Below are 13,021 nucleotides of genomic sequence, written 5' to 3' on the forward strand. Positions count from 1 at the left end.
GCTTTAATTTTACATTGTAAACGGTCGCTGACCACGCAGCCATGTTCAAAATTTCAAGAATGAAGTCGTTACTTTAAAAACCGGTATGTATTTCAGTATCTAACTAAATACAAACATTTCACTGTTAGTCGTATTCGTTGCTATTTTCGCTATCACGCGGTTCCCATATCTTCAACCGATTGTGAAATATCTGAGTTTTTCAACTTTAATGAAACGCTCTGCGTGTTAAGCTAAAATAGCATATCGATTTAACTCTAGCCCTAGGACTGTCCAGTGATAATAGAGTTCTTATACTGAGAAAATAGCTCAAGGACTCGTGAAAGATTTCTGAAATCTTAATTCACTGAAAAATTTACAAACACAGTATAGAGTCCTCAGAAAGCCACATGTTACGTTCTGTTTTCCCTCCAGTTCTACAACATGAACTCATCATGGGGGCGAAGTTGATCCCTTTAAAATTCCACATTAAATTATTTAGACTCAATCACAGCTGTGCATGAACAACGAATCTCTTCAGCTGCAGCACAATGGGATGGGAGCAACACAGTAGCAGTCATGTCAAAGTAGCGAAGTGACTGCGTTCGAGCTACTACAATCTTTTCCTTATCAGATCGAAGGCCAGAACACTTACAATTACATTCTATCCTCACCCGTTCACTGTGCTCTCCGATTTCCCACCGGTTTGATAAGAATAGAGCTATTCAGCGTTAATCTACTAAAGCGATCATATTTTAAGTTCCTCTGCTCATAGGGAAGTCTTATTTAGGATGCAACATTCTGAGAGTCGAGATGTTTCCCTTTGATAGTTTTAATTGTAGCATTGGTCTCCCTGTAATCAGTTGCCGTTGTCTGACAATGGCTTCGCCAACCATGAGTTGTCGCACAGCGTTGCGAAATGTAGCCTAGTATTTGTACCTTGCGACCGCAGCTTGCAGCAATCTAGTACTTTCTAGTTCTCTACGCCTCGCATTGGAATCAGGACGGATGTACCACAAGGCCTTCCCGCTGCTAATGTCGCTCCTTTTGTTATACAGTACAGAATGTTTAGAAACTAAATCAATTACACAAACACAATCTCTATTTTCAAGACGACTGTAATAGTAGCGTACCAACCAGAAGAAGTAATTATACAAGGAAAACCTGAAAACGGAGTATTCAACACACAAACAATACATAGAGTTTAAGAAGTGTTCAGAAGAATTATGTAAAAGCAATAAAAATATGGTACACTTCCAATAATGTTCTTTTTTTGTATGTACTGCCTGAAATAAATGTCCCTAATCACATTTCATCATTATTCTGTTTCTAGGGCTGCCTATATTGTTTGTTGTACCATGGATTGTATGCCGCATATTTTTAGAAGATGACCTATGCTGGACTATGAATACAAATAAATATGTGTATGCAGTTATATTTGTTCCTGTCGCAGTTTCCAATTTAGTGAGTTTTCAGATGTACTCGACTCATAGCTTTATATAATGATAGTATTAACATCAATTATAACTTCGAGAAGATTTAGATTTTCACAAATAAAGCGTAGAATGACGTTAGAACCACACATTGTTTTTCGTTATCATCAACATAACTTTGAGTAGAGCATTTAATTGAAACGTATTAAGGAGGTGTTATGTTGTACGATATATACACTGCCTGACAAGAAACAGTGAAGTCCACAGAAGACAATAGTCTGATGTCGATGTAACTGTACACGTGCTCACCATTGGCGATTATGTAAGTGATTAGAGTTGCAATTTTCTGTAACAGGTAGAACGCCTGACAGCATTAGTAGTATATATACTAACCAGCCAGAACATTGTGACCACCTGTCTAGTAGCCGGTATTTCCAACTTTGGCACGGATAACAGTGGCCATGCGTCGTGGTATAGAAGCAGTGAGATCTCGGTAGGTCGCTGGAGGATTTGGTACCACATCTGCACTAGTAAGTCGCCTGACTCCCTTAAATTCCGTGGCCTGGAGGGTGGGGGGGGAGGGGGGGGGGGAGCTGGTGGCGATGAGGTCTGACGCTATCTGGAATCACACCCTGGATGTGTTCGATCGGTTTCAGATCTGGCGAGTTGAGGAACCAGCACTTCAATTGGAACTCACTACTGTCTTCCTCGAACCACTACACCATACTCTTGGCCATGTGTCATGACGCATTATCTTGTTGAAAAATGTCGCTGTCGTTAGGAAACATGATAGTCACAGAGGCATGTACGTGATCTGCAACCAGTATACGACGGTCCCTGAATGACTTGGTGCCTTGCACGAGCTGCAGGTAAATGTTCCATAGAGCGTAATGGAGCCACCGCCAGCAAGTCTCTGTCCGCGATACATGTGTCAAGGAGCTGATCCCCTGGAAGACGACGGATTCGCGCCCAACCATCGGCATGATGAAGAAGGTATCGGGATTCACTGGACCATGCAACGCTTTGGCACTGCGCCAACGTCCAGCACCGATGGTCATGTGCCAGTTTCAGTCATAGTTGCCGATGTCGTAGTGTTAACATTGGCAACATGTTCGGGTTGTCGGCTGCGGTGGCCCATCTTTAGCAGTGTTTAGTGCACTGTGTTTTTAGACGCACTTGTACTCTGCCCAATTTATAAGTCTGATGTTAGTTCCACCACAGTTCGCCGCCTGTCCTGTTTTATCAATCTGCCCAGCCTACGGTGTCTGACATGTGTAATGAGGAGTGGCCTCTCTACCTTACAACGTGTGGACGTGGTTTCATTTTGGTTTCGCCACCTTTTGAAGGAACTCACCGTAGCACTCGTTGAACACCAAGAAAGTCGTGCAGTTTCCAAAATGCTTGTTCCGAGACTCCAGAATATCACAATCTGCCCTTGGTCTAATGCCGACAGATAGCATGCCGTCCCCATTCTACACACGGACAGAACACTCATTGATACTACGTGCACTATGCATGTGTCTGCCTAGCAGACTGGCAGACACTCCTCGCTAGGTTACTCTGCTATCGCCTGGGAAGATTCATGCCGATGGTTGGTCAGTGGACATAATGTTCTGGCTGATCAGCATATAAGGGACATGAACAGCCCCACATGCTCAGTGACGACAGTGAAGGACACGGAGAAGTCGTGTATTTGTGTTATCAGCACATGACTGAGTCAATTGTCCACATATGGCATGTGTCTGTATTAATCACCAGCATGATACTGAGTTATTCTCATGGCCAGCAAGATTCCTGAATCTGTGCCCAGTAGAAAATGAGGGACTAGCTCAGATGTCAACTACATCCAATCCAGTGTCCAGGATATCAAGTATCAGTTACAACAGTTGCGGGCCCACTTGCCTGAGGAGAGGATGCAACGGCATAAAGAAGCCATTTCCAACCAAATCATTGCATTCATCCAGGCCATAGGAATTGCACCGTCAAACTCTGTGTGAAACTGACTGGATTTTCAATCACTGTCATATCACCACTTATCCACTCAACCCGTGAAGTTTCGTTTCGTTTCCTCCTCTCCTTGTGGGTGCTTCACTTATTTGTCAGGCAGTGTATTTTTAGTGTAATAAATTGGTTATTTAAAAACATCAACAGTTGTTTTATACCTCTTTCTCTGAGAAGTAGTAAAGTATAATTTCCAAAAAAAAAAGGAAGGAAATAAGGAAATACACTGTCTAATATCACATTACTATTAGACATATTTTTGTGATTGAGCACTACTGACGTTTTCTGAGAAACATAAACTTCACATTAATGTATCTTTGGCACGTCCACATGACACGACATCGTTAATTTGATCTCAGATATAATTTGCTGTAAATAAACATCAAATTTTAGTTTAACAATTAGAATGAAATTCAAATATGCTTAATACATAATTATTTTGGTTCATCATAAATGGAAAAGTTCTGACCAGTCAATTATTTGTTTTTTTCTGCAGATATGTTTCATATTATTTGTAAATCTGGTGCGTGTTATTTTCACAAAATTGCGTTCATCTGTAAGTGAAGAAACGAAAATCTACAGGTAAATATTAATGTCTTTCAAATAAATTACTTCCATATCAATAATATCGTGGCAGATATTAATGTGACTCGTTTTGTTTTACTAGACGTCTGGCAAAGTCGACTCTCATACTTATCCCATTATTTGGTGTACACTACGTTTTGTTTGTGGGTTTTCACTGGCCTTCAGAAACTGGAAGCACAGAGGAAATGACTGCCCTTTTCATAGATCAACTATTTACATCCTTCCAGGTACTGAGAGAAAATATTTCATCTAATAATCCTACAAAATATTCGAAATAAATGACAACAAAAGACTTAAAAACTTAAATTATGTTTTATGAAAACAATAAAGTAATTATTTAATTTTAGGTGATATGATTTACGATCTTCTAATCATATGTTCCTATGGAACAAGCTTCTAAACACAAATATTTTTCTCTACTGTTAACCTTCTGATATCTACTGGAACTTACGAAAAATAGATTTCACGTGGCAATGGAGGGCAGGTTTGATGTTTCATATTAGAATACCGCTAACCAAGAACTGTTCTACTTTCAGGGTTTCTTCGTGGCGCTACTGTATTGCTTCATGAATGCAGAAGTGAGGACAGAGTTAAACAAGACCTGGTCTTGGTGGCCACGGAGAAGGAACAAGAGTACCAGCGACGGTATGGCCAATGGCACACTAGGCAGTAGCCGCTTCTTCTCCACTAGTCAGCACAGGCCATCCTGCTACTCGAGTACCTCTTGTACTTCCCTCAGCTTGGCCGTCAACTCTAGCTGGGCGACCAGTCGCGGACGGGAGCGTGTCCGTGGGCTGAGCCACGCGGGCCAACACGGCTCGGTGCATGGCTTCCTAGCAGAGTCCGCCAGCCCTTGTTTCGAACACGTGGCAGTCAGCTATCACCCCAGTGTACGTTCCGCTTGACCTGTGTACAAATTCTGCACGGTTTATCTAGTAGTGGCTAGAAATTTTGTAAATATTTAGTAGTTGCTACCTATCTGAGAATCGTAGGAAAAGTGTATTACAGCAATTTCTCAGAGCGAGATGTATTGTTAAATTACATTAAGCACGTGGATGCCCTTGTCCTGCTCCCACCCCCACCCTCTACACACGCACACACACACACACACACACACACACATATACACACACACGCAAGAACAAGCATTCGCACACTCAGTGGGCTATTAAATTAGGCACACAAGTCTAACAGGTAGTACCACGACTTACACACATATGGCCGCAGCAGCGCAGGGGACACTGAAAGCAATACATGTCGAAGAGGTGTCAAAGATACGGAAGAGGGCTGGGGGGGGGGGGGGGGCGATTGTAGCAAATTTTAATCAGAAGTGCTCCAGATGTGCTCACTACCACTGAAGTCAGGTTGTTGTTGTTGTGGTCGTCAGTCCAAAGACTGGCTTGGTGCAGCAGTCCGTCGTACTCTATCCTATGCAAGCTTCTTCATCTCCGAGTAATTACTGCAAACTACATCCTTCTGAATCTGCTTACTGTATTCATCTCTTCGTCTCCCTCTACGATTTTCACCACACACTCTTCACTCCAGTACTAAATTGATGATCTCATGATGGCTCAGAATCTGTGCTACCAACAGTATCCTTCTTCTACTCACATTGTAGCACAAATTTCTCTTCTCCCCAATCATTTTTAGTACCTCCTCATTAGTTATGTGATCTACCAATCTAATCTACAACATTCTTCTGCAGAATGACATTTCAAAAGCTTCTATTCTCTTCTTGTGTAAACTGTTTATCGTCCATGCTTCACTTCCATACATGGCTACATTCCATACAAATACTTTCAGTAAGGACTTCCTGACACTTAAATCTATACTCGATGTTAACATATTTCTCTTCTTCACAAACGCTTTTCTTGCCATTGCCAGTCTACGTTTTATATCCTCCTTACTTTGACCATCATCAGCTGTTTTGCTTCCCAAATAGCAAGACTCATCTACAACTTTGTGTCTCATTTCCTAATCTAAGTCCCTCAGCACCAACTCACTTAATTCGACTACATTCCATTATCCTTTTTCTGCTTTTGTTGGCGTTCTTCTTATATCCTCTATTCAAGACACTGTCCATTCCGTTCAAGCGATTTTTCAAGTCCTTTGCTGTCGTTGTCAGAATTACAATGTCATCGGATAACCTCAAAGATTTCTTTCCTTCTACCTGGGCTTAAATTTTACTCCAAATTTTTGATTGGTTTCCTTACTGCTCTCTCATTATACAGATTGAATGACGTGGGGATAGGCTACATCACTGTCTCACTCCCTTCTCAGCCAATGCTACCCTTTCATGCCCTTCGACTCTTATGACTGCCGTCTGGTTTCTGTACAAATTTTGAATAGCCTTTCGCTCCCTGTATTTTACCCCTACCACCTTTAGGATCGAAAGAAAGTATTCCAGTCAACATGGTCAAAAGCTTCCTCTAAGTCTACAAATGACATAAGCGTAGGTTTGCCCCTTCTAACCTATCTTCTAAGATAAGTTGTATGGACAGTATTGCTTCGTATGTTCCTACATTTCTCCGGAATCCGAACTGGCCTACCCAAGGTCGGCTGCTACCAGTTTTCCAATCGTCTGTAAAGGATTCGTGTTAGTACTCTGCAACAATGACTTATTAAACTGATAATTCGGTAATTTTCACAACTGTCAGCACCTGCTTTCTTTAGAATTTGTATTATCATGTTCTTCTTAAAGTCCGAAGATATTTGGCCTTTTCATAAAGCTTGCTCACCAGATGTAGGAGTTTAGTCATGGCTGGCTATCGCAAGGCAATCAGTTGCTCTAACGCAATATTGTCTACTCCCGGAGCTTGTTTCGACTTCAGTCTTTGTGCTTTGTCAAATTCTTCGCGCAGTATCGTATCTCCTTTCTCATCTTCATCTATGTCCTCTTCAATTTTCATAATATTGCCCTCAAGTTCATGTCCCTTGTATAGATCCTTTATATATCCTTCCACCTTTCTGTTTTCCCTTCTTTTCTAAGGACTGGTTTTCCATCTGGGCTCTTGATATCCTTGCAGGTGATTTTTTTTCCCAAGGTCTCTTTAATTTTCCTACAGGCAACATCAACGTTACCCCTAGAGATATATGCTTCTACATCCTTACATTTTTGCTATAGCCATTCCTGCTTAGCACTTTGCACTTCTTGTCAATTTCTTTTTTTTAGAACTGCTTCATTTATTGCATTTTTATATTTTCTCCTTTGATTAGATAAAATTAATATGTCTTGTGTTATCCAAGGATCTCTGCTAGCCCTCGACTTTTTAGCTACTTGCACCTCTGCTGCCTTCATTATTTCATCTCTGGAAGCTACTCATTCATCTTCTACTTTATTTCTTTTTCCTGTTGTTGTCAATTGTTCCCTACCGCTCCTTCTGAAACTCTCTACAGCCTCTGGTTCTTTCAGTTTATTCAGGTCCCATCTCCTTAAAATCCTGGCTTTTTGCAGTTTCTTGAGTTCTAATCTGCAATTCATAAGCAACAAATTGAGGTCAGTGTCCACATCTGCCCCTGGAAATATCTCACAATTTAAAACTTAGTTCCAAAATCTGTCTTACCATAAAACAATCAATCTGAAATCTTCCGGAGTCTCCAGGTCTCTCCTACTTATACAGTCCTCTTTCATGAGTCGTAAACCAAGTGTAACCTAGGATTAAATTATGCTCTATGGAAATTTCTACCAGGTGGTTTCCTCTTTCATTCGTTTTTGCCAGTCCATATGCAGCTACTACTTTCCCTTCTCTACCTTCTTTACCTACTACCGAATTCCAGTCCCCCATGACTATTACATTTTAGTACATCTGAGTAATTTCTTTTATCTCATCATATATTTCCTCAATCTCCTCCTCATCCACGGACCTAGATGGCATATAAACTTGTACTGGTGTGGTGGGTGTGGGCTTCATGTTTACCTTGGCTACAATATTGCGATCACTACTCTACTTACGTGTTTACTCTGCTACTCACTATTCTGTTCATAATAGCTTACCCGCGTTTCAATTTTTCATTCACTATTAAACCAACTCCTGCATTACCGCTATTCGATTATGTATTTATAAACCTGTATTCATCTGACCAGAACTGCTGTTCATCCTGCGACCGAAATTTACTAATTCCCACTATTACACTGTCCATTACCCTTTTCAAAATTTTTAACCTACCTGCCAGATTAAGGAATTTGACCTTTCACGCTCCAATCCGTAGAACGTGAATTTTATTTCTCCTGATAACGATGAACTCATGAGTAGTCCCCATCCGAAGATCCGAATGAGGGACTATTTTACCTCCGGAATATTTTCCCCAGGAGGCTGCCATCATCATTTAACCATGCAGCAGAGCTACATGCCCTCGGTAAAAAATTACGGCTGTAGTTTCTCCTCACTTTCAGCCATTCGCAGTACCAGCACAGCAAGGCTGTTTTGGTTGTTGTTACAACGTCAGATCAGTCAATCAACCAGACTGTTGCCCCTCCAGCTACTGAAAAGGCTGCTGCCCCTCTTCAGGAACCACTTGTTTGTCTGACCTCTCAACAGATACCCCTCCGTTGTGTTTGCACTTATGGTAGGCTGTCTGTATCGCCGAGGCCATGTGTTGACCATACATCTTCGATAGCGACAGTCTGAATAGAATGAAAGAAACTATTGCTAATACATACAGATCTTGCATATTGTGGACGAAGACATTACTATGTAATAGCCTCCTTACGTCATTTACCAATGTAGCTCTGTCTGTATTAGGTATAACATTTGATAAAACTGCCAAATCAGCCCCTTTTATTTTAAATTTGACTTTACACTACACCAGAGAGTATGGTGAAACGTAGTCAAGTAACATAAAATAAAACTTTGTATGCGTTACGTGCGTGGCGTTGGCCAGGAACACGAAACGTAGTTGTTTAAATAATACAACAAATTTGTTTCTTTTCATGAATTAGCACATGATCCATTACCACAGGTGTAACGTGTGGAATGGCGTTTGTTTGCAGGAATAGGTGTATACATCCACAAAGAACAGATTGTATTATTCGAATTGTATTAAGTTTTATGACCAATACTTAGTAAAAACCCACAAATCTCGTTATTAAGATCTAAAAACGCAAAATATAAGAAACAGTATATGCTTTTGGAAAACTAGAGAGGTATATAGATTCATTTTAGCTTTATTTTATCTGCAGCTTCCATCACTTGACAGAATATATATTTGAAATAATTCAGTGAGTTATAGTGCTGAGTAGCTTAAAGTGTATATTTGTTTGTTTCTTGCTTTCATTTCTCTGAAAACGAGAATTGACTAATCTGTGACTGTGTCGCTGTGGGTTGGATATTTCTGGTCCACTTTTGATTTAAAATAAAAATGATGGAGAACATTTACTTCCCCAACTCATTCTGTCTTACAAACAGTATAATTTAAATCTTTCAAACAATTTGTACGCCTAATTATGAAAACGTGCCTACGTATTCGACGTACCAACCAAAACAACATTGGTAACATATTTTACTTTATTAAATCAACAGTATACAATACAATAGAATATTTTCTTTTAATATTCACATTTGTGGCCCTCGGTTGCTCGTGGCTAATACAAAATACGTAAATAACATAGTATTCTGTGAAAATTTACGTCGTTACATAGTTTTTAACTGGATTACATCCCAGAAATATGCTGTCATCTGTGGACTACAATGGTACTTAGTTCTTTTCTTTTACACGGTAATTTTCAAATTTTCTCGGAGTTAGTGCCTCCAAAGCTAGATAAAGCAGTAAAAAGTTGCTTGAAACCTTCAAAAGAAAAAAAAGAAAAAAAAACGCACCCTTCACTGCTGCTAGTCTAACTAACTATATAAGCAACGACCGGATGTCGTTTAAGCAAAATGAAACTGAAGAAACTGACAACAATTTATTTATTTTGGGTTTTTTTGCTTCATTTCGAAACTGAGTGTTACTGTGAAAATATTAAAAACATCTCGCATTGAAGTCCGCGCTGTGTTTCGAGCTACAGTAAAGCGACTTCAATGCGAGATGCCTTTAATATTTTCACAGTAACGCTCAGTTTCGAAAAGAGGCAAAAAAACCCAAAAGATTCTGGTCGTACATAAAATACAGCAGCGTCAAGACACAGTTAGTATCGTCACTGCGCAATAGCGTTGGTAATGTTACCGGTGATAGTGCTACCAAAGCAGAGTTACTAAATACGGCTATCCAAAATTTCTTCACCAAAAAAGACAAAGTAAACATTACAGAATTCGAACAAGAACAACTGCAAACATGATTAACTTAGAAGCAGATGCACTCAGTGTAGCGAAGAACCTTGAATTACTTAATAAAGGCAAGGCTGTCGACCCAGATTGTACACCTGTTTGATTCCTTTCAGAGTATGCTGACACAGTAGATTCATACGTAGCAATCAGGTACAACCGCCTGCTCGACGAAAGATCCGTAGCAAAAGACTGGAAAGTTGCAACACATCGCACTCATACTCAAGAAAGAATGTAGGGGTAATCCGCTGAATTACAAATTATTGCTAACGTCGATGTACAGTAGGATTATGGAATATATACTGTGTTCGAGCATTTTGAATTACCTCCAACAAAACGATTTATTGACAAATAGCCAGCACTGACTCAGAACATATCGTTCTTGTGGAACACAATTGGCTCTTTGTTCACACGAAGTAATGAGTGCTATTAACGGGGTATCTCAAATTTATTTCATACTTTTAGAGTTTGAGGCTTGTGACACCGTTCCCCAGAAGTGACTTCTAATCAAACTGCGTCCTACGGAGTATCGTCTCAATTGTGCCACTGGAGCTTTTATTTCCTACCAGAAAGCTCACAGTTCGTACTAAAAAGACGGAAAGTCATCCAGTAAAAGAGAAATGATATGTGGTGTTTCCCAAGGATGTGTTTTAGGCCCTTTGCTGTTTATGATCTCTAAAAACCGTTTAGGAGGGAATCTGAGCAGCCCCTTTAGACTGTTTGCAGATGATGCTTTCATTTAGCCTCTCGTAAAGTGATCAGATGATCAAACCGAACTGCATAATGAATTATAGAAGATAGCTGTTTGGTGAGAAAATGTAATTTGCGGGTACACGATAAATCCAACGAACCTAAAGGCTGTTAATTCAACCAAAGACTTAAAAATTTTAGTTACGAGTAACTGACAAAATGGCTCTGAGCACTATGGGACTTAACATCTGAGGTCATCAGTCCCCTAGAACTTAGAACTACTTAAACCTAACTAACCTAAGGACATCACACACATCCATGCCCGAGGCAGGATTCGAACCTGCGACCGTAGCAGAGTAACTGAAACTTGAACGATCACATAGATAACGCTACGAAGAAAGCTAACGAAAGACTGCAATTCCTTAGCAGAAATTTTACGTGCAACAGGTCTTCTAAAGTGACTGCCTACACTACGCTTGTCAGTCCTCTTTTGGAGTACTTCTGCGCGCTATGACATCCTTACCAAACAGGATCAACGGAGTACGTCGAGAAGGTTCAGTGAAGAGCAGTACGTTTTGTCCTATCGAGAAATAGGGAGTGAGTGTCACGGACATGATACAGGATTTAGGATGGACATCATTATAAACTGACGATTTCCTTTACGGTAGTATCCTCTGACTAAATTTCATTCACCAACTTTCTTCTCCAAATGCGAAAACATTTTGTTGACGTCGACCTATATAGGGAGAAACGACCATCATAATAAAATAAGGAAAGTCCGGGCTCGCACGGAATTTTAAGTGTTCGTTTACCCACTAGCTTCTCGAGAGTGGAACGGTATAGAAATAGTTTGAAAGTGGTTCGATGAACCCTCTGCCAGGCGCTTAAGTGTGAATAGCAGAGTAAGTGTAACTCGGCTGAGTTAGGTTACGTAGTGTTCAAGGAAACAAACTTTACACATGTGAGAATCGAGTCTCGTCATATTCATTGACGTGCGCCCCCGGTAGCTGAGTGGTCAGCGCGAGAGAATGTCAATCCTAAGGGCCCGGGTCGGGGATTTTCTCCGCTCAGGGACTGGGTGTTGTGTTGTCCTAATCATCATCATTTCATCCCCATCGACGCACAAGTCGCCGAAGTGGCGCCAAATCGAAAGACTTGCACCCGGCAAACGGCCTACACGACATTTATTATTTTATATTCATTGACCACCATCAACTTCTTCAATTTCCAGCCACTGGTTGGGTCTACTCGGGACATTGAATACTCCATGCTGTCCTGTCCCACCACGTTCCTCTCTCCAGTCTGTCGCAGTCTCGTCCTCTCTTCTTCCCACGTTCATTCTCTCCTGCCTCCTAGTGTAATTTCATGAGGATTTACTGATACCTCGCCAACTGATATTCTTTTAATACATACTTGGATCCGGATTTGTCTTTTCTATGGTGTCTTGCATGTGCGACTCTTCCCCTGTTTCTCTCACCGTCTCATTACTTACCTTACCCATTCTAGGCTGCTCAACAAAAGTTTGGAATACTGTCGTAAAATGTTGTATACCGTACTACAGGTTTCAATGACGCATGCATTTCAAGCATTATCCAGGTAGAGCCTACATACTGGACACTGTTCGCTATTGGGATGCTTTGTGGCGCAACGGCACACGGCGAGCAGTCCAGTATCAACAACAGCTTGATTCAGTTTGTGTTCAGCACTTCAATAACATGCCACGTAGAGGCATACAACACTTTTATAGAGTCAGGATAGTAGCTTTACTTTCAACAAATCATACACAGCAAGGTGTCGCCGATCGGTTACTCGTCACTCAGAGTGGTGTGTCTAAGGTGTGGAGAAAGTACAGAGAGAGAGGAAATGTGAACGATGGACCTCGTAAATGTCGTCCTCGTATGACAACACCAAAGTATGTCCGTTTCCTCCTACTGTCGTATCGTAGGTGCCCAGCTCCAACTGCTGCAATTATGGCAAATGGCCAACCCCGACCAACAGGGATTCGTATCTTCAGACCAAACAAACCATTAAAGTGGTCTTCATCCAGAAGGCCAATGAGAAATATTGCACTTAACA

General features: G+C 40.9%; 1 protein-coding gene across 7 annotated transcripts in view; it reads left to right on the top strand.

The window, feature by feature from the left end:
• The window catches only part of LOC124616497 (parathyroid hormone/parathyroid hormone-related peptide receptor-like), a 759,731-nt gene that overhangs the window by 732,761 nt on the left and 13,949 nt on the right, over positions 1 to 13,021 (top strand). For 6 of the 7 annotated variants that reach the window (XM_047144812.1, XM_047144835.1, XM_047144820.1 and 3 more), the window contains 4 exons: positions 1,310 to 1,440; positions 3,907 to 3,992; positions 4,078 to 4,222; positions 4,532 to 4,885. In XM_047144812.1, coding sequence (XP_047000768.1) covers positions 1,310 to 1,440; positions 3,907 to 3,992; positions 4,078 to 4,222; positions 4,532 to 4,885 — 716 coding nt within the window. The remainder of the gene's footprint in view (positions 1 to 1,309; positions 1,441 to 3,906; positions 3,993 to 4,077; positions 4,223 to 4,531; positions 4,886 to 13,021) is intronic. The other variant, XM_047144855.1, reaches the window with a different exon arrangement.

Source organism: Schistocerca americana, chromosome 1, assembly GCF_021461395.2.
Source record: "Schistocerca americana isolate TAMUIC-IGC-003095 chromosome 1, iqSchAmer2.1, whole genome shotgun sequence".
In the NCBI taxonomy this organism is placed as follows: domain Eukaryota; kingdom Metazoa; phylum Arthropoda; class Insecta; order Orthoptera; family Acrididae; genus Schistocerca; species Schistocerca americana.